The 27,566-nt window shown below is 39.1% G+C and overlaps 1 protein-coding gene across 2 annotated transcripts in view; it reads right to left on the reverse strand.

The window, feature by feature from the left end:
* AFTPH (aftiphilin) overlaps positions 1 to 27,293 on the reverse strand; it is a 42,371-nt gene extending 15,078 nt beyond the window's left edge. For both annotated transcript variants that reach the window (XM_066546346.1, XM_066546345.1), the window contains exons 1-6: positions 27,246 to 27,293; positions 16,617 to 18,396; positions 6,776 to 6,927; positions 6,143 to 6,269; positions 5,771 to 5,827; positions 4,064 to 4,186 (exon numbers count right to left, since the gene is read on the reverse strand). In XM_066546346.1, the coding sequence (XP_066402443.1) occupies positions 4,064 to 4,186; positions 5,771 to 5,827; positions 6,143 to 6,269; positions 6,776 to 6,927; positions 16,617 to 18,365 (2,208 nt within the window). In that variant the 5' untranslated portion in view covers positions 18,366 to 18,396; positions 27,246 to 27,293. The remainder of the gene's footprint in view (positions 1 to 4,063; positions 4,187 to 5,770; positions 5,828 to 6,142; positions 6,270 to 6,775; positions 6,928 to 16,616; positions 18,397 to 27,245) is intronic.
* Positions 27,294 to 27,566: the final 273 nt, after the last annotated feature.

Genomic DNA, 27,566 nt, shown 5'->3' on the forward strand with positions numbered 1-27,566 from the left:
CACACAGTAATTTTAGAATGTATTATGTAAGAGCTCTCATAATCCAAAAGAGTAAAATGTAAATGTTTGTGTCTGTGCCAATAATTACTCAAGGAAAATTAAACAAAATAAATAAAAAAGAAGCATTTTTCTGTCTTAAAGTTGGGCAAAAAGAATAAAAGGACTTGTAATACAAATATAATGTCAATATTCAGATGGATCCCAAAAATGAGCATCATACCCATTCCAGAAAAAGCTTTACATGCAAGTAATTCATACATTTCATTGTGTGTATTCATTGGCAAAATTTTATCAGTTCTGAAAACTGCTCTTTTCAGACAACCCCTTTACACAGCTGTCACATCTGAGAGAACACCAAGTTCTGTAGCATCTCTTACCTGCAAATCTTTCTTCCTTACTCTGTGAACAAAGCCATACACACTCTCACACTCTTGGATCTTTCTCACACATATAACTGGAGAGCAGTTCCTGATAGAGCCTTTGGCTGGTGGCCAATAATATGGTAGTTTGCATCTGTCATTGTTAGAAGTCCTGATGGTCTCTTATGTAATTAAAAGTGTTTTTAGAGACTGTCACCCCATGGGGTTTAATTAAGGTTCAGTCCCTAATAGCCACCAAGTGTAAGATGTATATTTCTGTTATAACCTGATCCCTAATTCAGTGGCTTACATGCAAGCAGATGTGCTGTAATGGGCACCTGCAGAAAAGAAGCACTGGTAATTTTCTTCTACAAAGGTCTGGGTCACTGCAGATTTTTATTCCAATATAAAACTTACTAAATAAAACTTGGCAGGTAACCCTACAAAAGAAACACAGTCCCAAATGGAGAGAAGAGAATGCTTTGAAGCAATAGCAGAAGAGCAGAAATATCTGGACAACTTTCTTCAAAATATCCAAAGAGAAGCAGATAAATAAACTTTAAAACAACATTAGCCAGAAAACAGTATCAAACCAAGAGAAAGCAGTTATCATTAAGTCCAGACAGCAACCCTTTAGACAAACACTGGAATGTAATTTGCATGCACTGCCTGAAGACTTGGCTGCAATTTAGAAGCCCACTAGAGCTGCACAAAAAAGAAGAGAAAGGCACCTGTCTTGGGTCTCACAATCAAAGGGTGCCTATTTCACCAGCCACTCCTTACACCTGATGTGCCTTGACAAAGCCTTTTACTTCAGCCTTGTGAAGTCTTTGAGACACCATGCTTAGATCAAGGCAACAGTAATCAGGGGATTATTTCATATTCTGTTTACTGCCTTACAGTTATGAGCACAGAGGAACAGAGAAATAAACCCCTCAATTGTCAAGATAAACAACAGATCAAAGAAGAATTTAGATTCTACCTTCAAATAAAAAAGAGAATGACTCTACAAAAATCATCTTTATACAATAAACTAATGCGACAATCCAGTGACTTGCTTGAGAACTCAATTTCAAAACCCTTGTCCTTATAGCTTAAATGGCTCAGATGGAAATTTGTCTACCCTATTTCCCCAGCCTAACTCAGTGAGACCCAGTGGAGGGAATGAAGGCAAAACATTCAGAGTTTATGTCATAACTAGGAAGAAACACTGCAGCTCATTTGTTGTTTTTTACCTCATTCTATTAGTTCTAAAGTTCTCCATTTTAAATCTCTGCATGGTTTTGTCTGTTTGCCTACAACAAAACCATTTAGGAGGCATTCCTGTGTTTCTACAAGTGTTCTTTCCAGTATTACTTTCACCTCATCAGTCTTCCAAAGTCTTATTCCCTTAGCAGGAAGTCATATGCACAGACACTGATCTGTATACAAGTGCCATAAATGCCAGCCCTCAGAGGAGAACTTTTCCCTGAGCAAAGAACATGAATCTATCAACCAGAGCCTCTCCTTCCAAAGACAATGTCAATATTCTGAAGTTTGTGAAAATACGGATAAATCTTCATTCTGAAAATGGAGGAATTTAGAAGTTTAACCAAATAATTACACATTAACCAGGTACACGAAAGAGATACTTGAATTGCTGCACCTAAATAACTTGCACTTAGAATAAGAAGTTTCAGACTAAGAATAATTTTAGAATAAGAAGTTTCAGAGTCCACTAAAACTGCCTGTATTTCTACTGAATAGTTTAACAATGTTTCTAGCATAGGTCCTAATGAAATGTTCAGGCACATCATCTTATCACCACAACAATCTGGAATATTCTGAAAGAGCCATTTGTACAATGTGATGTGAAACTGGATTTTCCCCAAAGCAAACAGAAGCCATCAGTCATTGACAGAAGATGAGACCAAGAAAGAAAGGCGGTCTCTGAGGTGGAGAATTGATTGCTCATGCCCTGAAACTTTCAGAATGTCATCTAACTGTAGCCTCCTAGAATTCTGAATGGTTACAATCTCTAACCCATTTCTTCCCCAAAAGCTTATTTTAGTGTTTGTCTTTTTGAAAAAGCTAGCCTAATGCCAACAGTGCAGACAGACAGCACACAAGCTTCTCAGATGTATTCATGGACCACAACTATTGAACAGAGACAGCCTTATCAGAAAAAGCTGTATGTCAAGATTATCACACCGTGACAAGTAATGGGATATTCTGTATCAGGAATTCATAATTACAGAAAAAGAGAGACTTTGGTAAGTAGAGGTTCTTTTTTTTCAGCACTATGACTGTCAAGCAACTGAGAAAATGGCACTTGTCAAAGATGCTGTTACTTCAGACTCTCACAGCTCTCTACACTGTTTAGTGTATGGCTTAATTTATGTTTCCTCCTCTGTAAAAAAGGGTACTTTGAATGCTGCAAAAAGACTGAAATGTTCCTACTTTCTTACCACACAGTAGATTTCTTCAGATCAGACTGCTTGCAGTAATCACTGTTGTTACCTTTTCTTATATCCACTTCAGCTCCACTGCATATGAGGAGCAGCACAGGAAGCACCAAATGTGTATTGCTGTATAAAGCAATGTGAGCTCTGAGCCCACTGACAAACTGCTGCTCAATAATGAAAAAGAATTCTCCTCTGCTACAAGCATGTCACACTTAGAGCTCTGCAATGTGGCAGAACAAGGACTGCAAGAACATCACTATAGTCACAAGTACCTAGTGTTAAGGTTAAGTGTAGCCCAAGAATAATCCTTTCTGGAATGCCTTCAATCAGAAGTCACAAGCATAGCAGGTAACTGAAGATGTTGGGTGGATTAAACAAGATCTGCACTAAGGAGGGACACAGCTGAGTCTCTGAATATGTACTGAGCATCACTGTAATGACACTGAAAATGAAATATCTCTGCATATCCCATTAGCTTGTTGACAACCACACACATTGAAACACGCATAGCATTCAAGTGCTCTTCTAATACCCTTACATCAAAACAACAGCAACAAAGAACTCAGGAAATTCAAAAGCTCACTCCTAAACTCCTCTGAATTCATTTTGTATCAGACTTTAAAGACAGAGAAGCCAGCAAAGCAACTGTGTGTAACAGATAATTCAATAAATCTGGCACAAAGAGCCAAGAGAATTCATACAATCAAAAAGTCAGACATGTATGCTTGTAATGACCACACCAACAATCTCTCTTGAGGCAGCTGGGCTGCTTTGCATGACACCCTGAAGAAGTAAGAAAGGGCAAAAGGAAATAAACATGAACAGTATAAATGTAAATAGGATCATTCAGAAAATTGAGTGCTAACCAACATGTAGAACAACCTCCAACAATGAGCTCCAGAATAAGCAAAGATGAAGAGCCCTAGCCAGAGGTCGGATGAGTCTAACATTACATATAAAATCTGTCTACCTGCCCACTGCCTTTGAGAGCAAACTGCTGTGTAACAGTAAGGATCATCAGGACTCTGAAATGGTGGCCACCAACTGCTACAGCCTCATCACAGGGACTCCCAGTCACACATGAAAAGCAGATCCAAGAGCAGGACTTCAATCTGACACAACCAACACCTGCCTTTTATATATAGGTGTCTTTGAATACACCATCCAGATATTTTAAACATAAAGAAAGAGACAATGCATCCCATTATTTCCCTCATTCTTTCTTTGCGTCTCCTCTCCCTTCTCTCCCTATTTTTTTACCTGGAACTGATCAGATGCACATGTGCTCATCTCTGGTGATACAGGAGGTGTCTGTCCTATTGAAGCTATTTTTTCTGCTGCAGATATTGGTTTCAATGGTTCCTTGGTAGGTTCTAACATGCCCTGAATAAACAAACAAGAAACAAATAAATAAATAATCCGATTTTTAAAAATGACTTGCACACACACAGACACACACATTTACAGACACTTCAAGAACTGCAGATGCCAAAAACTAGAACACACTACTAGGTAGTACTACCCTCAGCTAAGGGCTTGGGGGTAACCATGTATCTCTGGGACACTTTCACTGTGTTGAGAGAGGTGGGAGTAAATGGAGCAGGGGAAAATCATCATGGGTCCTTAGGCCTAAGAAATATTTTAGAGCTAGTAACAAAAACCCAAATGTTAAGCTGGAGCTTGCTTTTAACTTTCAGTAAGGTAATTTAAGCTGAAGAAAACAGTTACTTGATAAGGTCATGTCTTCTCCTCCCAATTGTGTGTAGACTATTCCAGAAATATCAAATGACCCATCACAAAAGTACAACTGCATTCATTCCATTTCAACAATTAAGTCATCCAAAATAAACAAACTAAATTATCAATTTTCAGAATGATACCAAGAACGATAATTACTGAGATGGCAATAAATGCATTAAGAACCATTAAGAAAATAAACACATATTTTAATTTTAAGCAAACATTTAAAATACAGATAGTATTATGAAAAATGTCTGAAATCTGATCTTGAAAAAAATGTAGGGTGAGAAGATCTACAGAAAGCCCAAAGTTTGCATTGAGACATGCCAACCACCCGAGAACAATGAGGAGCTCCCAAATAAAAGCACAGGATTTGCAACTACAGCATTTTAAACAATTTTCAGGAAGTCACTTGCCAAGATCAACTGTCCCACAAATGTTTCTACACCTTATCAGGGGAGCTTTGAATCTACCCACCAGTTCAATAATTTCTTTTGGACAGCTGAGAAACACAGAAAGCAATATGGAAACAGAAAGCAACAAGCCACTTTACTCCTACTCCTGCTGCTATCCAGCTTATTGTATGCAAAAGTATATAAAAAATTTAGGAGACAATTATCAGCAACAAAAATCTGCTGCAAAAAATAACTGCATGTGTTGCAAACATAGTCCCGCTCACAAACAGGAAGAAAAAAGCAGTATCTCAGAGTTGTTTTAACTACCTGTATCAGAATACCATGTTAACATCCAAAGAAGTACACAAGCTGACCTTGATGCACCAGAAAACTGTAGAAGTCACTCTATAAAATTAACCTACGTAATTAGATCAGCCTAATATAAACCAAAGAAAAGTATTTTTTTACTGTTCCATTTGTGGATGATCATATGAAAACAGAGGTGTGTTTGCCTGTGTGTATACATATACATGCACTGTTTTTTTGAGAAAAAAAGAACATTTATTCTGCTCAGACCAGCAAAAACCACAACCCTTATCTTCTCCTTGTTTTTACTGAATACTTCTTTCACTTAAAATCAAGTATTTGCTCGCACACATAATGAAAATTATTTATTTGGTAATTCTTTTCTAGCATTTCTACTGATGCCTAAGCCATAACTGTATATGCAAAAATATCTTTCAGCACACTTGGTGTTTAATGTCATTTAATATATTTCATTATATGATGTTGCCAGAATTATAACAAAAAAATAATACTAAAAAAAGCTTACCAGTCCTGCTGCATACATGGGTACTATAACAGGCTGCTTCTTGTTGCCTGTAAAGAGCTAATAAAACAACAAAGAATTTACTTAAGAGTTTCTTCTATGTCAGCAACAGAAATGTTTTTCAATGCTACATAACTTGAATAAGGTTAGTATCACAGAATAAATGCTATGTTAATTATAACACAATGGTTAAAAACTAATGCAACTTTTTACATTAATAGGGCTTGTAAAAGGTTGTCAGGTGGTCTGTCATGAACAACCATGTTCTGTGCAACTATGCAATTAGGAGAAGGCATTCACATAGAACACCTCCACCTGATTCTACATATAAAGCAGATTCCTTATTTAAAAAGCCAGTTTTACTGGCAGACTCACAATATTTCTTGTGTCAATTCCCAGGGAGCACAGAAGCTTTTTGTTGCTGTGGGAGCCACCCCACTGGTATCTCAGTCCATATGCATCGTGGATGTCCTGCAGCTCTGTCCACACGTCCATCAGTTCCCTGCACAACCCATCATAAATCAAGTTATCATTCAGAAATACAGCTTAGTAGCCTCGAATATTTATTCTGTTTTTTAATGCAAGTGACTTATTATACATTCCAATTAAATTTATGCCCAAGCACAATACCCAGGGGAACTAAAACTGCAGTGTTCTCAGAGCAATTATAGTTCAGACTTCTTACTGGAAAATGATGTCCATGGCAGGCAGGACAAAGACTGCTTAGACTTCATCATTACATGAATAAATACAGTAATTTATATAGCAAGTGTAACTAATAAGACATATTTGGTTAATTCAGAGACAAAATTGAAAAGAAGATGATAGGCTGCTGAGTTGCTAAGTGAAGTACTCCTGGTGTATGTAGTCACTGAAAACAAGAATTCTGATAGATAGCTGATTTTCACTCGATGGCTTCTCAAAATACTTGAAGCAAACACCTCATTTTAAATTACGGCCATATGTGTTTCAAGTTCATCTTATATTTGTTGCACTGTGGTTTCTTACCCAGTACTTCCTAAGGTCTCCTCAGTTGTTATCTGCTTTTCACCTGCTTCCAGCAAATGATTCAAGGAACTTATTTCTTCTTCAATTTCAGCAACAGGAATGGAAGGAAAACAGACTTCAAATATTCGTTCCAGACGACTTAGCAATGTTGTCTATACCAAAGAGAAAATATTTATGTCAAGTTTTGCTAACTGCTACAAAGACAAGTCCAATATTACAGCAAGATGGAAAACAACTTATAGCTAACACAAGATTTCACTCACCACAAAATATTAACTGCCAGAGGACCACAAGACTCTTTAAACACCAAATACAGGCTAGGATCCTGTATACAGGATCCTGTAAACAGTAAGGATCTTGCCCCCTGCAAAGTGAGTTGTAACAGAAGTGTCCAAAGTCACTCTGGTAGAAATTACCAGAAAATGCACACAACAAGATTTAGGCTATATAAGGATAATATCTCAGCAATATAAACAGCATATATTGGAACTAATGGTTTCCAGACATTTTAATTCCAAAGCATGCACTGGGCCTTGGCAGATGGATCTAACATGAAAAAGAAAACAAAAGTCAAACAACCTCCTGCCCTCACAAAAACAAAAAAAAAATCCCCCCTGTTTTTTCTGATAAGCAGAGTATGCTTTCTTCTTTTCAAGTTCTTCCCTTACATTTCTCTTTTCTCTTTAGTATTTCCATATAGACAGGATTTCAACTTCTTTTACCTCTGTTAACTGGTCTTGGACATCAGATGTACTAATGATATGGAATTTTTTTCAACCCATTAAAAACAGGTAAACATCAAGCTTTTATTATTTATTATAATACCAATTTCAATGGTATTTTTTCAAGATATGCTTGTAAAAATGAAAATAAAGCCTTTTTTAATGTACTCATTTTTGCCAGAAACACCTGAATCTCTTTTCTTGCTAAGGAAAGGAGGCACAAGCCTGGCATTCAGTGGAGTGTTTCCATCTTTCTAGTTTAGTGCTCCTCAACAACCACTTTCCCAGTGCTCTGCTGCAACACACACAGGGCAGCATCCAGCAGCTCCAGCACCTGCTTTTCTACTGGGGAAATGGAAAAGAAACAGAGTAGGCGGAAATCCCAGGAGCATCCCACAGCATGTGCTGTTTTAGCCGTGCCAGCAGAGCCCTCCTGTGGAGATGCAGCATATTCCAGCAACAATGTTGAATTTACACACATAAGCCTCAAAACAGAGGGGTTTTGTTACAACTGAGATGATTTACAGTTCAAAAAAGCAAGGCTGTAGGAGGAAGTTACCTATTTTAGTTAGGCCAATCAATACAACTGGGACAAACCTTCATGCAGCAAAATGTCTGCTTCACAATTCCAACAATTATCTGCAACATTTCTTATTTGAACTTTTAGCTGAAAATTTGCCTTGTCTCTCATCTCAGCTAAGCAACTCACTGACCATGTACATCAGCAAACATAACAGAGGTAAACATGTTATCAGAATATCTGGATTCTGTATTGGAGTTGGGATGATGAGTCAGGAACTGGGATGGAGTCTGTCCAGACTATTCTTTCTGTTCAGCCTCTAACTGTAAAAAATAGGAAAATGAATTGGCTTAGAGCATCAGCTCTTCGGTTTTACTGCCTGTGAAAGAAATGCCTGAGAGGGACAGCCACCAGGTACAGCCACTTGCAAACCATAATGTATAAATGTGCAAAGATCTGAATTCAGAGCATACCTGACTCATCCCCCCCACTTTTTTTTTTTTTCTTTTCTTTTCTTCTTCATTACCTCTCTGGTAAATTCTGACCATATTTCTGACCATAATGAGTCATGCTCTACAGTAAATAATTCTTTTTTTAATCATCTTTCAATGCTCAGTCATTCTGGCCATACACTAAGTTGCAATACTTGTAGGTTGTTTCCTGTTTGTTAACCAGAACTAAGACACTACCTTACATTTTTAGGAAGTAAAACTAAACACTATTCCAGATTCTAGCCTAATGCTTTAACACACTAAAGCATACTTTGCTTCAATTTTAAACCTTAACTTTGCCTACAATATCACTTCCCCTTATCTTACATTAACAGGTGATGCTTACTTCATTTCTGTAATACAGCAAGAGTACAAATCCCCAGGGAAAAGCAAGAGGCAGATGAATGGCATTGGATCACAGAAACAGCAAGGCATCACATTTCTTGAAAAGGGTCAACATTTGAGAACATGCTAGTGACTAAAAATATGCTTGCTTAGGTAATGAAAGAACTAACAGAACATCTCTAAGAACCAAGCAGAATCTCAGTCAGTGTCACATTTCAAATTTGAGTTTAAGAATTGTGCCAAAATTTCAGGAACAGTTTAACTATAGCATTCTTTACACTTCCTGTCATCTTTTCTAAATTCCCAGCGATGCTCAGCCCTTATTTCTATATGATAAAGAATGGTTTCCATAGCAAACCAAAAAAATTAATTCTGTATGTGCAAATGGACAAAGGGATGAGTGCAAAAACACACATCTCGACACAGTGGCAATGGAAGCAGCTGAACTTGTTTTTGTAATGAAATTACAAATCAACTGAACTTATTTTGGTGATGAAATCCTGTGGTCACAGCTTCCAGGTATTAAGGGCATCACCAAGATTTTAATGCTGGTGTCAATGTCCACCTCCTACAAACTCTAATCTATTGTTGCATAAATCAGACTGCAAGAAAATACTGTGCATGACCAGAAGTAATGTCATGTCTTTCTGGAAAAAAAAAGGCAGAAACCAATAATTTTTATTCACTTCTCATGTCACTAAAAGTATCTGATACATGATTGCTCTGCATGGCCATTCAAGAAGAATAATTCTTGAAGGCACTTACAGAAGATGTGAAAAGGCTACAGCTGCCATTAAACATTAGCTGTGATTCTCCAAACAAATGATAAATAGATAAATACATTTATTTATTAATAAATTTAAAGACTCATAGTTTCTCTAAATGCATTTTGGCAGACACTTAAGACATGGTAATCACCACCAGAACCAAACAAAGTATCAGAGATGCTTTTTTAAAATAAGCATAACCACAGGATTAGAATTTATCTATGTGGCAATTAAACAGGGGTCAAGATCCATCCCTCAGAGCTGAAAGCCCAAAGTACTTGGTTTACACAATTTGGTTTTTTTTCTTCTCCACCACAAGGTCATAGAATCCAAGAACTCCTTCAACACAGCAATTCTTCACTGACCACTCAGCACACCAAATCCTCCCCAGGTGCCCCCACATGAACCCAACAGTGACAGGTCACTGCCTTTCTTCAGAGCTATGACAAGAGGAGATAATAAAATTTGCCATAAAAACAACACACTTGAGCCCCACTACAGAAACAGTGGACACAAATGGCAGTTTTCAACATGTAACTGCTGTAATGCTTCTGTGGGTAAAGTTTTGGGGAACTCTGTGTGCAAGAGTGGAAAAAACCCAGTCTTGCTTCTCTCCACGGCTCTGGTCCCATATAACCTGTGGAGCAGAACCAAGAACTCATCCAGGTGAGCTCCCTTTCAAAGAGTGGAGTGGCTCTTTGTCCTTCCACCCTCTCCCCTTTCCACTGGAGGGCACAGCCCCAATTTTTAACACAAGCCCTTATCTTCCCTTAGGAAATCTCTTATATTGCACAGCATCTCTGCTCTGGCAGCCTCCAGAGGTACTTTAAGAAGGGGAGAGTCAAAAACAGAGGCATGCCTTCAACCCTCCTCATCCTGCTGCCAAGCAAAGAGGCCACAGAGGAAGCAACACAAACTCTGGGCTCTTTGCCTCTACCAAACACAAAACTGGAAGATCTAAGAATAAATAAAACCAGTGTAATAGTTAAATTGTTGAGCATGTTTAGATATTCAAGTTTATGTGAAAAGTAATAAAAGAAAAAACATATTAAAGGGGATGGAAAAGAACCTATGAAAGATCCAAAATGCTAAACATATAAAGTAGGAAAGGAATAAAGTCCATGTGGACATGATTGGCTTCTGATTGGAACTCAAAAGCTGAATGAAAGCTCTCAAAAAATGACAGAACAAAGCTGAGGGGCCAAGAAAAGAAAATTATTAACCACTGAGATTTTATTTAACTGAAATCATGAACTCACTGTTCTGCAGAGTGCCTAGCACAGCTTTTTATGACTATTTTAATAAAATAAAGGTTAAATGAGAAGCTCCCTTTGCTGGGTTTTTTAACAACCAAACCACATTTTCCAGCAACACGTTTGCCTGTAAAAAGCTAAGTAGCCATTTACTCTTCTACCTTCACCATGTGTGTGCATGGGATGGGTGTATTTGGGGTTTTTGTTTGAACAGCTTTATTGATGTTCTTGGAGTATTTTGTGGGGGTGGGTTTGGGGATTTTTTAAGAGCTAAACTTCATGACCATATAGACCACACAAGGGAGCGAAGAACCAGTTTCAATGGATGTAACTCACCATGGGGAACACACCAATTGACTTCCTCAAAATTTTCTGGACTCAAGCATTAAAGCTAAATGGTCAACTAAAACCCCACAAGCAAACGAACAAATCCCTAAGTTCTCAATTGAATGGGGACAGTTTTTTCCTTGAAACAGCTTATGGACTGTTTAAACTATGAATCCATTTCCTTTTCACATAGCAACAATTTGTTTCTTTGTCTGAAGCACAGGCAACACCTCCTCAAAAGCAACGGGAGAACAGCTGCAGGCAGAAAAACTCCTGAGTAAAGAAGACAAGCAAAGCTTACAAAGAAAACTAGTTTAACTTCTCATGTTTCAAATGTGATGGCTTGTCTCCATCCCCACTTTAAAAGCAGGTTAATATAACGTAGTGCCATATATTTCTTAAATGTAAAAAACTGAATTGAAATGGGTGTTTTTATTTACATGGGAAATTTATAATGGAAACACTCATCCTAAACTGAGATTTGCAAATCAGAAAGAGGATGCCACAAGAGCTAAAAAAACCTTCATCAACATAAAATGAGGAATCAGATTTTTTTTTACCAATAATTTAAAGAAGTAAAGAAGGCAATGTTAGTCCTAAACATCCCAAACCCATTTTAAAAGAGTAACTATAAAAGTTTTGAGTTCAGCTGCAAAGCAAATCTGAAAATGTAGTGGCTTAAGGGGAAAAAAAAAGGTTAAGACTTCTTTGCTCTTTTTACTGCTTGATCTGAGAGAGTTAGAAACTGCAGGGAAGTTCAGGCTAGAAATATGAAGCTGTCTCTATCCTTCGTGCTGGAAGCTTCACCATTTATTCTCCCTCAGCTGAAGAATGCATCAAATATTGCATCTTCCATGCAAGCAAAGTCCAGTTTAACAGTTATTTATTGTGACTACATAAAACTCACTGACCATTCTAGTTTGTCATGCTGTTGATATCTACTGGTGTTATACTAACTTTTCAGTCAGACTCCGAGAGGAAATACAGCAGATGACACTTACGTGTACAAAATGGAAAATAATTTTGTCCATAAATAGTAATGCTAAAACAACCCCCTCTCAAACGATTTTCTTTTGCAAGATTCCCCCCTCAGCCAGTGTGTTCTGAAAACCAGCAATTACTGGCTAATTTTAATAGTATGATTTTTACTGTTATACAGCTGCAAATACTTCAGAACTGTGTTGTGGCCTTAAAACCCCCAAACCATTCCAGAAGGGTATATTTATGTAAGTAGCCAGTACTATTTTAATTTACCTTACTGAACTGAGGGGCTGAAGTCTTTATGGTTATAATTACTTTTCTCCAAAAGGATGCTCATTGTCCAAGACAGAGTACACTCCAAATGACAGCGATCCAGGGTTTTCTTTGTCTGGGTGCCTATTCATGGCTCAGTAACTGTGCCTCGCCCACACTGATTAATCTGAAGAGGCAGAGCGTGCACAGGCTCTCTAATAAGTGGAGAACCTCAAAACCCACTTGGACGACTGCTCACCTTTTCCTTCATCCCTTGCCAGGATTTGTTAAGTCTCAGGTAAGATCTGGCCTTCCAACCAAGCCCTTCTTTAGCTCCTATTGCTCTGGAGATGCCCATGCTCCTTGCACACAGGCAGGCACAGCCATATTCCCCACCCACACGATTACCATGGATTATTACTGCTCTTGTGCCTCACTGCTGAATCCTATATATGTATATATATATATATATATATATACACACATGTATATTCTTAATGCAGCAGAGTTACCCCCTCAGCTGACTAATGTTCAGCATTATCTCATGGAAAAAGCTGCACTACAAGCCTTATATTCATCATAAACAAAACTTGGTAGTGTGCAATGAGATTTCATAGAAAGGACTAATGCTTGTGCAGATTTGCTCAAGACTCGTTGGATCAACCATTTCACCCACAACTACATCCTAAATCTGTTACTGAACACAAAGGCACATCTCAAATGCAAAGTGCAGCCATACTGAAACCAATCATTAGATCTTTTCAGCTGCAGACAAACTAAATGGATTAAGGTATATGTAGCATTAATATGGGTTCAGATGGTAGTTTGTGTGCACACCATGCCCTTCCTCCTCTCCCCTCCACACAGAACTACTGAACAGAACAGGTCAGCATGTTACAAATCCTGCACTGCAAATTGTGGGCAGAATTCAGAGAGCCTGAGACCAAAGGCAAGGAAGAAAAGACCATGATCTTTTTGCCACTACATGTGACTATATAAGGTAATTTTTGTGAACTTCCCGCCTCTTAGTTTCATCCTTTATGTTGTATATTTTCTAATAAAAACTGGATTAAGTAGTTGAATTGAAGCAAAGCCTATTTTTAATTAAAGATTATACCAAATCCACAGTCTTTAAACAGTTTGCCCATCATACATACATCATGCAATCAAGACTGCATCCAGAAAGCACAATATTTTACTGCCATCTCCACACTCAGAATCTACAAACTAAGAAACAAAGGAAATAACACAGAGACTTTTTCAATGGAAACTTGAGCTACTGATAAATAACTTTGCTTTCATGCTGCATTCTGATGGATGAAAATTGCTATATACATTATTTCCACATTTAAACAGCAGTGCTGCTGGCTAAGTATCCTTTTCAATTTTCTGCCTTTGCAAAGAATTCCATTAGGATCATTCTGTTTATAAACCATTCAGGATTCTTTCATCACCACATTACAGTGACTCTCCCAGCCTCACCATCACTGATCAAGTGTATTCAGTATCTTGTAAATGATCCCAGCTCACCTTTAGCCTAAGCTAAGATCTCAATTTTCCCATCTATCTCAAGTGTCAAACACATGCACTATTTGTACACAGCCTGCTCCCTTTGGGTTGCTACAGCAAATCCTTTTTAGATCTGCCAGCAATACATTGATGCAAGTAATCCCCTCCTCCCTATCATTCTTTAGGCTGGGTAATAAAAAACTTTGTTCTCTTCCCTCTCACCAGATTTATCTTGCCTGCCAGTATTTCTGCTCTAGCATCAAATAGCTGCAGAACCAAGTTTAATACCTGCCAAACAGAAGATTGGCAACTACTTTAAAATGCCATATTTTGTGTTTTGACCTCAGTGACAACTTCTTAAAAGACAGCAAGGAAGCTGATCAAAATCTGAGTTTAATTTTACTAAGATTCTGCACTCAGAGTACCAGGGCTGTCTGCTGGCTCATGCTGACTCATTAGTTAACCTCTGTCTCTAACAGCAATTTAGCAAACTGTGGCTGAATGGATTATAAACAGAATTACTATTTAATTTTAAAACAAGGATTTTTTAATATAAAAAAAGTTTTAGTAGATCCCTCCGAAACTTCAAGCACTTACAAAATAACTACTGCTTTTAAGAGTTAACCGAAAAAAAATGTAGCAATTGACATTGCAAGGCTAAGGAAACTATTGCAACAGAGAAAACACGTCCAGCTCAACTTCCTCTCCAGTTTATTTGTGTAAAACATTCTCTCAGCTGTACTTCCTCACTGGCAGAGGAAGGAGAACATCACTTTAGATCCAAACAGTCACAACTGACTGTAGCATAAAGAAAAGGAACGAAAAAACTTGAAGTCTTAAAATTTGCTTTACAATTAGACTTCATGGTAGACTTTAAGTAAGGAACTTCCAATTTACTTGACTTTTATCTTTTGTTAAGGCAGGCTTGGGGAGGGAAAACTTAATTACAGAGCTTCTGATGGTTCTGTTTTTATAAAAATCTACATACAGAAGTGTTTTCTATTGAAAACCTATAATACAATTACAGAAAACTTTAAGTGAAAATAAATATTCGAAATCTTCAGGCTATCCCTTAATATTAATTACGACAAAAAAGGGATGATTTTCTAGAATCATCTCCCCACCCCATTTCTTTCTCAGATTCTGGACAGTCTTTCAAGTGGCAAGAGAAACAATTGAGATTAATTGCAATAATCTTAGTATTCTCCAAGTTTATGGGTGAATAGGTAACAATAGATTTGTGCTTTCAACTTAAGAAACCGACCAACACATTCAGGTGATAAGCAAGGTCTTACACTGACACAAAAATCTGCCTGCAGGTTTACTCAGGAGCCTTTTTTTTTGCTTGTGAAATCTCTTTGAGGTTTGGAGTGCTAGTCATTGCACGGAACAGCAAGCAGGAAGAGCAAGGACCTGAGGCTCACAGCTTTTAACGTGACAAGAAATCAGTGCTAAGTCCCAAAAGCTCCATTCCATTTGCTGATGCTGGCAGAGCTCCAGCTGGCACAACCTTCTGAAAAGCCATTTCACCTGTCACTGGTAGGAAATGGGAAGAGGCAGGGCTGTCACCGAGCAAGGTCCTGAAAGAAAGGACTTACCTCATTTCCTTTTATTGCCAGAGAAGATCCAAACCTTGCAGACACATATTACCACTAACATCCTTTACTACTGGTTCTGCTGCACTCTTCAAAAAGGCAGGGCATACTCTAAACTACTCACATGGAAGGAATGACATGAATAAAAAGAAGCTTTGAAGAAAATTCTAAACTGAAATTCTTGTTCTGAATTTTGTAAAAGTATTATTAAATGCTTAACAAAAAAAGTCTTTGTATGAATAGCCACAGATCTCAAAATGACTGTTAAAAATGCTTAGGAAGTAACTAATTACAAATGAATGAATATTTAGCAATGAAAGCAGAAAACATAGGAGAGGTAGTAAGAAATAAACTTATTTACTTCCCTCTCCTGGAAGCTTCTAATTATAAATAGCAGCAGCTTTAACAAATCACCAGTCCTCTGTGATGTTGCTATAATGTGCAGCTTCCCACAATTAATACCTAACAGAGACTTATTTTTAAAGAACTTTTGAAGAGTTAACTTCCCAGGAGTTTGAATACCCAAGACAGAATTCCACAGCTTGTGTTTTATCATGCTGTCTGCTCTAAGTGAATTAGTGCAGCTATTTACAAATCAAATAATCATTTTTAATCAGGTTTTGAAAACATTGATAGAGAATGGTGATGGAAAATTTTGGGAACCAGTAATCCCAGCTTCCGGTCACACCACTATTTTACAAAAAGGCAACAAGTGCATCCCCAAAAGGCAGTAAACAATGAAGCAAAAGGAAAAACTATCACAGGCTCTGAAATGTTCATGTTGGCTTATTCCTTTGATCAATTTATGTAAATGATCACATGTAATCATCAAAACACATTCCTCTAAGTTCCAGCACACCCTGCTCATTTGTCTGTGGGAAGTAACAGTGCTGCAAAGATCTGCACGATCCAAACACAGCATAATGTTTCATACCAGCCCGTCTCACAGAGCACATTAAATCTCTCCTGAAAGGCAAACAAGGACTATTCAAATATTTGTTGTACGCAGAAGCAGGAACCAGGAAGTACTGTATGCATAAGAGCAGAACAAGACTGAGGAAAACAAAGCAAACTCTTACCTGAACTGAAGGTGATAGCTCTTGCTTACTGGTAGTCCCTTGGAAAGATGCTAGAGCAACACTGTCAGTCTTGTGTAACACTGGACCATCGCTCCTGGCAGACACATCTGTCCTATGTGACTGCCACGTCTCTTTTCTGTGATGAGATTCACCAGCCTGCTCATCTCCAAAGGCAGCCCAAGAACAGCTGTCTTTTTGTTCATCTTCAAAAGCATTCCAGTCTGTAGCCTGGTTACAACCTGCTGAACTGAAGTCCGCAAAGTCATCCGAGTCCTGGAAAGCAACACTCTCATCTTGAGGTTTTGGCACTGAATCAAAGTCTCCAAATTCAGTATTGTCACCATTTTCTACCTCAGTAGTATGCTGGAAGTCTACCCCAGAAGTTTTACTGGTAGTATCACATTCTAAAGTGTCAGCAGCCTGATTTAGTTCAGCTTGGTCCAAACTTGCTGGCTGCTGACAAACAGTACTCGTGTCCCTGAATTCACCAAATTCCTCGTTAGGTTCGCTAATGTGTGCGGGCTGCTCAGAAGTTCTTTCTGAATCAAGAGCGTTTATTGAGTCTTCAGCATTCCTGAAGGTGGGAGACACACTGCTGACTGAACCAAAGTCACCAAACACATCATCTTGTTTGTCACTGCAAACTAAAACTTCAGTGCTACTTCCACCATTCTTGAGATCTTCATCACCACCCAGTTTGTCTCCTGCAGGATCACAGCTGAGGCTTTGGATCTTATCAGCCTTGATGTCTGCTGCTTTTGAAGAATCCTCAGACCTACTAAAATCTTTGCCATTCTCTATGTGATGTTGTCTTCTCCTCCCACTGTGCTCTCCATTCTCTGTAGTGCATATTGAACTTCCAGTTGTTTGAGACGTACTAGAAATTGCAAATTCCAGTGCTGAGGGATCCTGTTCACAACTAATTTCTGAAATGCAAAGCTCTTCTTCACTATGAGTTACTCTGTTTATTCTGTTGTTCTCCTGAATGCTCACTGAGTCTCTTTCATTAAGAACACTGCATATTGTAGGCTCTGTTCCCTCTAAATGGATTGGGGTTTTGTTTGAGAAGGTAGCAAAATCTGCAACATCTGCACCTGAGCTAGGCATTGAGTTCAAATTTTGCTCAGTACTATGGGTGCTAACAGTTTTCAGTCCCTTTGAGTCACCAATACTGTCTAGATCTTCTGTTCCCTGAGGATTTACAGGGTCTGATGCTGCAAATCCATTTGTTAGAATCTCTAGACACGGAAGTTTCTCACCATTACAAGCATCTATTTGCTTATCCTGCCTCTCAACTGTTACACCAGTTCTAACCACACGAGAAGAAAAACCCTCTGATTTTCCAGTGTTGTCTCTTTGTTCCCCCCTTCTGTTTACATCTTCTAAAGCGGTACCTGAAGTTCTAAACTTAGATTTTTCTTTGATAGTACTAGTAGCTGACATATCAGAAAGCTCCTTAGTATGAGTAGGAAGCTCTGCAATGCAGTCTTTATCTTTACCATTTTTAACAGATGTGAAAGTTGCAATGCTAGCTACATTGTCAGAATAATCATGGAGTGGGATGAAATGATTTGTGGGTATAAACTCTTCCTTTGGATGACTGTAGTCCGCTGTATCAAAATCAGCAAAAGCTACATCAGCAGTGCTCACACCAGAAAATCCTCCAAACTCATCTTCATCATCATCATCAGCTCCATTGTCAAGTGGTGGAGGGGATGAGGAGTACATTCGAATAATGTCTGGTTCCATTGTTCAGTTCTGCTTCAACATTAATATATTTCTGTATGAGGGAAAAACAGAGCTACGTTAGAACTTGGCTAGCTTTCATCTTCTTACATATTTCATTTTTACAGTTTCATGCCTCATTTTTAAAGTGTGTATATAGGTCAATATCTGTATTAGATATCAGAAAGAAACACTCCCCAAACCCATGTGTTTTACAGATCACAAAGAATCTATTGGGACAGTTCAAGTCTCTTCTAAACTATTACATGATCAAATTGTCAGCAGACAGTGCTGAAATTATCACCTTGCGCTGTTGTGCAACACACACTGGCACAACTAAATTCAGTTTTAAGCCATCAATTCTCTACCTCCCATCACCAGCAGTTCACAGAAGTGTCAGTGACCCTGGTCCATGTTCTGCCACTCCTTGTGCGCTCAGGTGTGTGACAGGCATTAAGCCACTCCATGGGCAATGCCACAAGAGCCATACACGTAAGGGACCTCCATCACTGTCAAAGACTTCAAAAAGTGCTTCCAGAAGCTCTGAAATTGTGAAGGAGTGGAGGAAGGAGCTGCTGTTAGAACCACTAGCTATGATCTGCTGCCCTGCTCTCTACCAGTCCACGGGTTTCAGTTTGGTTGCCCTGTTCTCTGGATTTCCTACCCACAAGCCAACACACTGCCTCCACTGCTGCTGCCACCAGCCTGCTTCTGTCTTAGGAACCAGCTGAGAAATGCCATCATCATGCCACCAGTAAAGCCTAGAGCCAAACACACTTCATCAAAACTTATTCTCAAACAGAGAGCTGAGCGTGATTATTCATAAAATATTTAACCACAAATCACTAAACCACAGGGGGAAAAGAAAAAAGAAGAAAGTATTCCCATGGCCTAGATAGAAACAGATGAAGGACTTTCTCTGTCTTAACATTGCAAACCATTGCAGGAACAAGCCAGGTATAGATGGAAAATTTTCTTTCCTAAAGAATGATCTTGACTTTTTCAATGCTGTGTGCAATTAATGAAATAATAACTACTAGTATGTATAAATTCACAGTTGTACACATCACTGAATTAGTCCATACCTTAAAACCCTTCAAAGAAGAGCTCACACCAATCTCTCTCCATTTCAAATGACACTTGACATGAATGAACCGTAATAACACTCAGCCTCGCCTATAGAAAAAGAGTGGAAACAACCTATACATGTTGGCAAATATTTGAACTTCTAACCACCAGAATAAGTGCAAACTTTACAACACTAGTTATGCAACACAGATAAAACACGACCCTTATATCTAGTGCCTCTAGCAAACAACTTTGTAAAAGCACCTTAAGAGCAGCATACAAAGGGTAAAAAAGCAACAAATGGAGCTCTGCAGTTCTTCTCAAGCACAACATACCAAGCACTTGATATTTGCCAGAAAACTGGGATCCTTAAGGTGACTAACATAAAATTTCTTTTTGAAAGGGTAGTTTGCAGTTACAAAAGTACATCATGCTTATCAGATGAAAGCATGAAGTAATTTGTAACATAACATGCAAACTGAAGAGAACTGCAAAGGGATTTTGTTTAGAATAAAGCCTAAGTTGTCAACAAGCTCCCACATAGGCTTACTCAGCACCAGCTGCTTAACAAGGTATTTGAGAGGAGAGCTTCACTCACTCTAAACTTCTGAACTTTCCCATTAAAAGAAAAATTTGTCCATATGGTTCATCAAAAACCATGTGTTTTAAGTCTTTTCAGATTTAGAGGTTGGTTTTCACCAGAGTAATTTGAAATATCACATTCAGGTCTGTGTTACTAACTACACCATTTTACATTAGCGGATCTCATTTTGGCAAGACATGCCAAGAAAAATTCATATACTATCCATCATAACAACTCTACCCATTTTTTGGGTGACCATTTACTGTATGACTATTTTAACCTCAGCCAAAAATAAATCCCAATAGAGTTGAGAACATCCTTGGAGGCAAGGATGATCTAAAATAACCCAAATATGCAGTTTAGAAAACAAACTGAATAATGTGAGAGGAGCAAGCATCACAATCACAGGGAATTTACCCACAAGACTCCTTTTCTTTCCAGTTAACATTAAAAAGGGGAGACAAGGAACAAGAATAATAAGGATAAGCACAGGACAAAGATAACTGCATGGGAGCTGAAGCAAACAGCCAAAACCCAATTGAACATGTAGGATGACATCTGACCATTTAAAAATTTTCTCTCCTGCAACTTCTGACATAGAGCAGAAGAAACTTCCTTCAATTTTACATTTCAAAGAACTTTTAAAACATCACAGGGACCATTTACAAAGCAGCAGTCCAGCAGCACAATGCTCCAGCTACATTTCAGTAACAGTTGCCAAAACAGGATCTGCAAGGAACATTAACTGTACATTTAAAAATTTGATCACAGGTTTGATAGTCTACTATGTGTTTAATCCACAAGAACCCACTGCATAACCAACTGTATGGGTTTCTGTATAATTATTTTTTAAATGTCAGGTATTTCCAGTTATGCTACTGCTGCATTTTAAAAGCCAAACACTGAGAGCTCCAAAACGTATGAATCTGCTTATGAGTGTAAGGTTACAACTCAAACAATTTAATTGTTGTTGACAGAACTCAAACTGTAAGAAAAGGAAAAAAGTCATAATAGTATTCCCCCTCCTCCTGACTAATCAGTGATAAATTTTTAAACTGGGCATAATCCCAATTCTCCTCACAATATAAAACAGCATGGGTATTTTATAGTCTTAATGTAGCTTTCTTCAGAAAGAACTTCATTATGGTCCTCTTTCGTGACTTCCAAAAGTGTTCTATCTACCAACTAGAAATCAAATTAGTTATTGTCCATTGAAACCTTTGGTGAAAACCCACAGGTCTGACAGAACAACTACTTTGTTCCTTATTTCACTTAGTTAATCCCTGCTTTGTCTGGCATTTCAAATACAGCTGGAACTATGGCTTCATCTTTTGAAGTCTTTTTACCCAGCTCAGACATACTCTTCATCAAGACATTCTGCTAGATTATTTTGTAAACCTGGTATTTGAGTGATGTTTACAATGTGATTTAACCCAAAGTAGAATTTGAACAAGTTCTATGACCAATAATATGGATTATTCATCATCTTGTTTTTGAGCCAATTGGTGACCAAATTTAAAAGTCTAGTATAAAGTTAACTCTGTTCACTTATAGATTCTTTAAACATATACTACTGAAAAGTAACCACCAATTTTTCAGTACACTATATAATAAGGATTGCGATTTGAAGGAAATTATAACAGCCTTTACTTGTGTAACAGAGCATAACTTGCCTAACTTCTGTGATTTGTAATAAGTAACAACCCAGGTTTCTGGCATCAGACCTTACACCCCGAGGTGAGGAATCTGACACAGTTAAAGTGTTCATGTTTAGTGGATTGCTTTAGTCACAAACACAGATTTATGCTGACAAATGCCAGTAACTTCTGCAGATCTCAACAGTTTAAGATTAGACTGAAGACAGATTTCTATCAATTGCTCATGGCATGTGGTTGTAGCAAGGTTTTCTAGGAAAAATAAAGAATTGTATTCTGTCTCAGATGCCATTTTCTGTATTTCTTTCTTTTACCTGTTGGCTTGTTGGGTTCTTATTAACTGGAAATGCTAGTTCTTGGTTCCACGTGCTTCTTTATATTCAAATTCTAAAATTCAACATCAAGGGATTTCTCAAAAAATTTCAGTACCACAAACAGGAGACCACTGGGTAAGTCATACTATATATGCAATTCACCAATACACTCACAAAACATATTGACATTGTACTCTAAAGAAAAAAAAAGCTGATTAATTAAGATTCAAGGTTCAAACCTTTTTTCTCAAGTCACATGCATTTAAGAATGCAATTCAAGTTAATTTGAAACATTAAAAGAAGAGAAAACAAATCAGTAATGCTAGAAAAATTTTGATAGGCAAGGAACTGGAAAGAGAAAATGCAAATCCTCCTTTTCTGATCACTAACTAGCTTTTCAAAACATTTACAACAAAACCAGGCTATCTGCTTATTTGTTTGCAGTAAATAGGGAACAATATGTGCTTTCCTCACACACAGATCACACCCTTGTTCACTACCGTTTTGTAGAGTAATAGCAACAGCTTAACAAAGACTAGGCAGCATAGAGAACAATGCAATTACACTACACAAAAGCAGGTATAAATAGTTCCTTCTCTGTGTATCTTCTATGGCAAGACTTGAAACAGCATGTTTGGCTCTTACATAACACCTAAAAAATCAGGAGGTCTCAAAGAGTATCTCTAAAGAAACACTTGAGGCATGGAAATTCAAAAGAAACCCCTAGTAAAGCAGAATGTTTCCTTTAACTTGAGAGGAAGCAAAGCAATGAATAACCTCTCAGCTGTGGACTATTCTGAAGAAAAGCTGAGTTAAGCAAACCACCTCCTTAAAGCATACAGGAAACACAATAATCAGAAATGGCACAATCAAGATCTCCATGACAGAAATTACAATGTCACTGAAACACCTTACAGTAAAAGCCTTGCAATGGCAAGGAGATGGATTCAAGTCATTAGCTGCTAGCATCTGATCCTTCCAAGAACATTTAACTCTTACTGCAAGGGAATTCCTCTAGCAAATGCCAAAAATATCATAGTAAGGACCAGATTTAGACTTCTTATTACAGCACAGTGTTGGCTTCCAGTAGGAAAAGCTATCCTCTTCCATTATCTCTTTGCCTTTTCTTTGGCTTATGAACAATGGAAATGAGATTCCCAGTCTTTCTGCACCTGAGAACCTATTTCTAGAATGGTAGTTGTAGATGAGGAGAGCCTGTCTGTTAGAACAGCATTTCTGCAACCCAAATCCACTCTAGAGAGAGTCTGTCCAGGCTGAAGTCAATATGTTCTTAAATTGGTTTAATAAGCTTACTTTTATTTTTGGAAATAGTTACCAGCAAACAAAATACAGCAAGAAAATGTTTACTTCATAAAGCCTCCAAGAAATCAATGTTTTCAATTTTGAACTTAATGCTGTTACAGCCAGAAGGCCCATTACCCAAAGCAGGAGTTTCAAAGCACCTTTTCTTGGACATGTATGAGTTGAGGAAAACAATATTCTCCAGTTCCAGTAAGGCAAACATATCTAAGCCTTATTTCTCGCTACCAAACATTTGGAATTAATCAATTCCACCGTGCATTACTGTGGTTTCAAACACTAAATTTGCTGGACACTTTCTATTACGAAGTGTTGTATGTATAATGAACATTAAAGTAACAGAACTCAGGACAGCTTCACCAAGAATCTGGCACTAATCTCAGGCAGCTCATTCTTCCTGTTCTCCTGTGCTCCCCAGGCTGGCATTAAACACCAGGCACCCCTAGACAATCCAGCCTATTCCATATTCAAACCTCTTTGACAGTGCTGCTCTTCCTCTCATCATTGACAATGCAGGAAGACCAAGTTAGGTGGCACACATGAGAAATTTAAACAGATCTTGGATATAAGCACTTTCATTTTAAATGCTGTTAAACTATATAAAGAAGCAAACATGTATTTTCAGTAGTTGTGCTGCTTCACTTCTCCCTGTTTCATTTTGGCTTAGCTGTAGAATCAGAGGAGCTGTTGGAAAATATGAATCTAAATGTTCTGTTGTTTCATTAAACTCCTCTTAAACCAAGAACAGCATTACTCCCCAAACCTAAAAGACCAGGTTGTCCTCAAAGTTACTAAAAGCAAAAAAATGTTTCAACTCAAAGTCTACTGATATGCTTTAACAGCTGCAGATGAAGATGCTGCCTGTACATAAATCTGTAAGCAGAAAGTGGGGAAAATGTTGTAAGAACAAGCACATCTTAAATTCATATGGGCAAACACAAGTGGCTGGGACAGTCAATCAGGTTACAGTCTGGCTCTGTGGAATGCAGCATTTGTGTCCAACATACAGCACACAGCCACACAATGTGTAAAGATGGATGTTACAAGTAACACATAACTCAGATGTTTTCATTCTTATGATTTCTTAAATTCCTTTAAAAACGGTGCTTAACTCAGCGAGAAATCTATTTCTGGCTGTTACCCTCAAACATACTAGCTGGGAATGTGTTCTAAATTAGGATAAAAAGATGCTAGATTAGAAAGTATTAGAACTAGATTACCTAGGGTCAAGTGTTCTCAGAGACTCCCTCACAGAGCAGTATGATCTCCATCACATATAAACCCTTCAAACTTCACACAGGCTGCAGCACAGAGTGGATCAGAACTGCCCAGGGCTGCACTCTGCTGTGACAGCTTCTCCCACAGCCTGGCAGAGGAAGTACAGCTGCACAAGGAAAACAGCCATGGGTCTGCTTCCCATTACTGCAAATGTACTCATTGCTTGTTTTCCAGTGAGCAGGCTTACTTATTCACCATTTATCCCACCTACAGACATTACCTCATATTAAAAACACAATACAGGAGGGACACCTAATACTCCAAAGAATAAAATCTATTTTCCATTGCTTATCAACAGACATATGAACTTGAGGTGTCACGTTTCCTTCACCCTACTTCCAAACATACTGAAGTGAAGAGAGGATTTGCTCTTCCCTGTGGTTCTCCCAACACGGGACTCTGATTTGAAAAACTCAAATTAGATCTAAGAAATCTAATTTCTTAGATCAGCTTGCAAGTGGCACCAATACAGAAATATTCCTTGCAATTGAAAATTTTAATTGCCAAAAACATTAGCATGAAAGAAAGTCTACAGAAAATGAAAATGTCAGTTTTCAAACAAGGCATTTCAAGGCTTTTTTCTCTGTGTGTGTGCAATAGCAGCAGCTTACTCAGTGTGGTTTTTTGCACAAAGGAGAAAATCTAACAGACAAAATTTCTAACACCTAGGAATGAGTAGGATCTAAGGCACTTCTCTGACTATCCAGAAAAATTGTAAGTATTTTGAATCCCCATGAAAGGGTGAGCATGTCATTGCACTGAAATGTTCACAAAGAAGCAGTTTAAGTTGTCAAACAGCACAATAGCACAGAGAGGAATGAACATTCTGTCGAGATAGATAATGGTATCTGCAAGAAAATTATGCTGCTGAGTGTAGTGAAAACAACTCCATCGAGCATCAGTTTCTTTACCACTGGATTTCCAACTGATACCAGCACAGCTCTGCAAGGACAGCTCAATGAATATTTCAAGAGGAAAAGGCAGAGTTCACTGAGGTCCATCTAAGGTGCTCTATTATTTCCACTGTGAAAGACAAGTCTTTTCAAAGTACTGAAAGTTTCAGAATATTACTTTGGGCAATTAAGGTGTTAAAAGGCTTGTGTTAGCTTAGTAAGCTACTGGTGGAGTTTTTAAGCAGAAATGTAGAGATCACATAGAGCCCTCATCACCAGCAATATGTAACACAAGTATGATTCACTGTGTGAACTCCAGATTTCATAGTCTATTAAATCCTTTGCTAAACAAAAACACAATCTGAGCAAAACCAAAGTACATTAAAAAAAAACAAATGAGGCTGAGATCCTTCAACTGCTTACTTATAAACAAATTAAGGAAATAAAACCAAGAGGTCATACTTTCACATGACCTTAAAAGGTCATACAATGTGTACTTTATGCAACTATCAGTGCAGAATGAAAACACCAGAGCTCCATTAGTTTTTCTACATATTTTTAAGTCTCATTCTCACATTCATGCTATTTAATCTTACTGACATGACTGTTTAAAATAAACAAAACAAACCCTCAGTAGCCACAGGTACTCCAACTCTTCCCCAGGCTCCCACAATTAATGTCACATTCCTCCAGGTACAGCTCCAACTTCAGGAGGAGAAACTGCTACCTGTGCATTGCATGAGCAACCCTCTCTGCCTGTGCTGACAATACAACAGACCATTTTTATTTTTAAAGTAGGCTAATTGCCTTTCCAAGTCTAGTTCATATGTCCAGAGAATAAAACAAGGAGGAAATACTTTTAATTTTGTTCAACCTCCAAGGACCAATCCAGCTAAAAAGCAGCATCCATCAAACTCACTTTACCATGGGCTCAACAGCTGAAAAATGAGTTCTAATGAAGCATGTTGGGCTCTAAACCATGCATGGAAACAAAACTTGTAAAACTAACCCAGCACAGCTCCTGTCAGCAATGTTTCTCTACTCACTCCAGTCATTTATGAACAGATGTTTGCTTAAGGAGCATTAAACTGCCGGTTTCCATTTCTGTGCTGAAAATGGAAGGAAGGGCTGTCACTATTAAGAGGCCAATTTACTGACACTTTGAAAGAATCCCAAGGTTTAACCATTGTTTTTAAGGCACTGTCTTCTCTAAAGAAAAAATTCTATTTTGGTTCATCAAGTAGATACTTCTCATAACAAACTGAAGTGTCAGGACCTAACAGCATTTGAGCAATTTCGCCTCATTTCAGAATGAAATTACCTCTTCTACAAAAAGAAAAATACCACACTTAAATTATCGTAACTTTGTTCAGTCTGTCATGTCCAGATGCATTTAGCAACAGACACGCTCTACGCCCCTCGAAAGAGAAAGCTTGTCAGGAAAAGCCAAACACACAGGACAGCTGAACTTCTTGCACCACATCCTTGCGCCCTCTCCCAGCTGCGGCGCCGCTGAACCCCAGGAAACCGCGGGCCCCGCCGCAGGACAAAGCCGAGCCCCCCGCTCCGGCTGCGGCGGGACGAGCCCGGGGAGCCGCGGGGCTCCCCCTGCCCTGCCCTGCCCTGCCCCGCCCGGGCCCCGCCGCCCTCCCCCGCGGGCCCACGGCAAGGACGGCACTGCCCCGACAGGCCCCGGCCGCCACCGCCGCGCTCCGGGGGCAGCGCCCAGGGGTCCCCGGCGCCCTTCCGCGGCCGGGCCCGGCGGGAACGAGCCGCCCCCCGCCGTCTCTTACCTGCGGGCTGCGCGGGGGGCGGCGGGGCCCGGGCGGGCATGGCGGCGGGCGGGGAGGGGGAGGGAAGGAGGGAGGAAGGGGAGAGGGGCCGCGGCCGGTTATCTGCGGCCTCCCGCGGCAACCGCCATGGAGGGGAGCCCCTGTGGGCGACAGGAACCGCGTCGCTGCGGCCCGGCCCCCTCCGGCCGCCGCCTCCCGCCCGCCACCGCCCACCGCGCTCCCGGCACGCACCGCGCCGCCGCCCCCGCCCGCGTCACGTCCGGCCCGGCCCGCGCCCCGCCGCCAGCAGCGCTGCGGAGAAAGCGCTGAGGGAGCGGGTGC

The sequence above is a fragment of the Molothrus aeneus genome, chromosome 3, assembly GCF_037042795.1.
Source record: "Molothrus aeneus isolate 106 chromosome 3, BPBGC_Maene_1.0, whole genome shotgun sequence".
Taxonomy (NCBI): Eukaryota; Metazoa; Chordata; class Aves; order Passeriformes; family Icteridae; genus Molothrus; species Molothrus aeneus.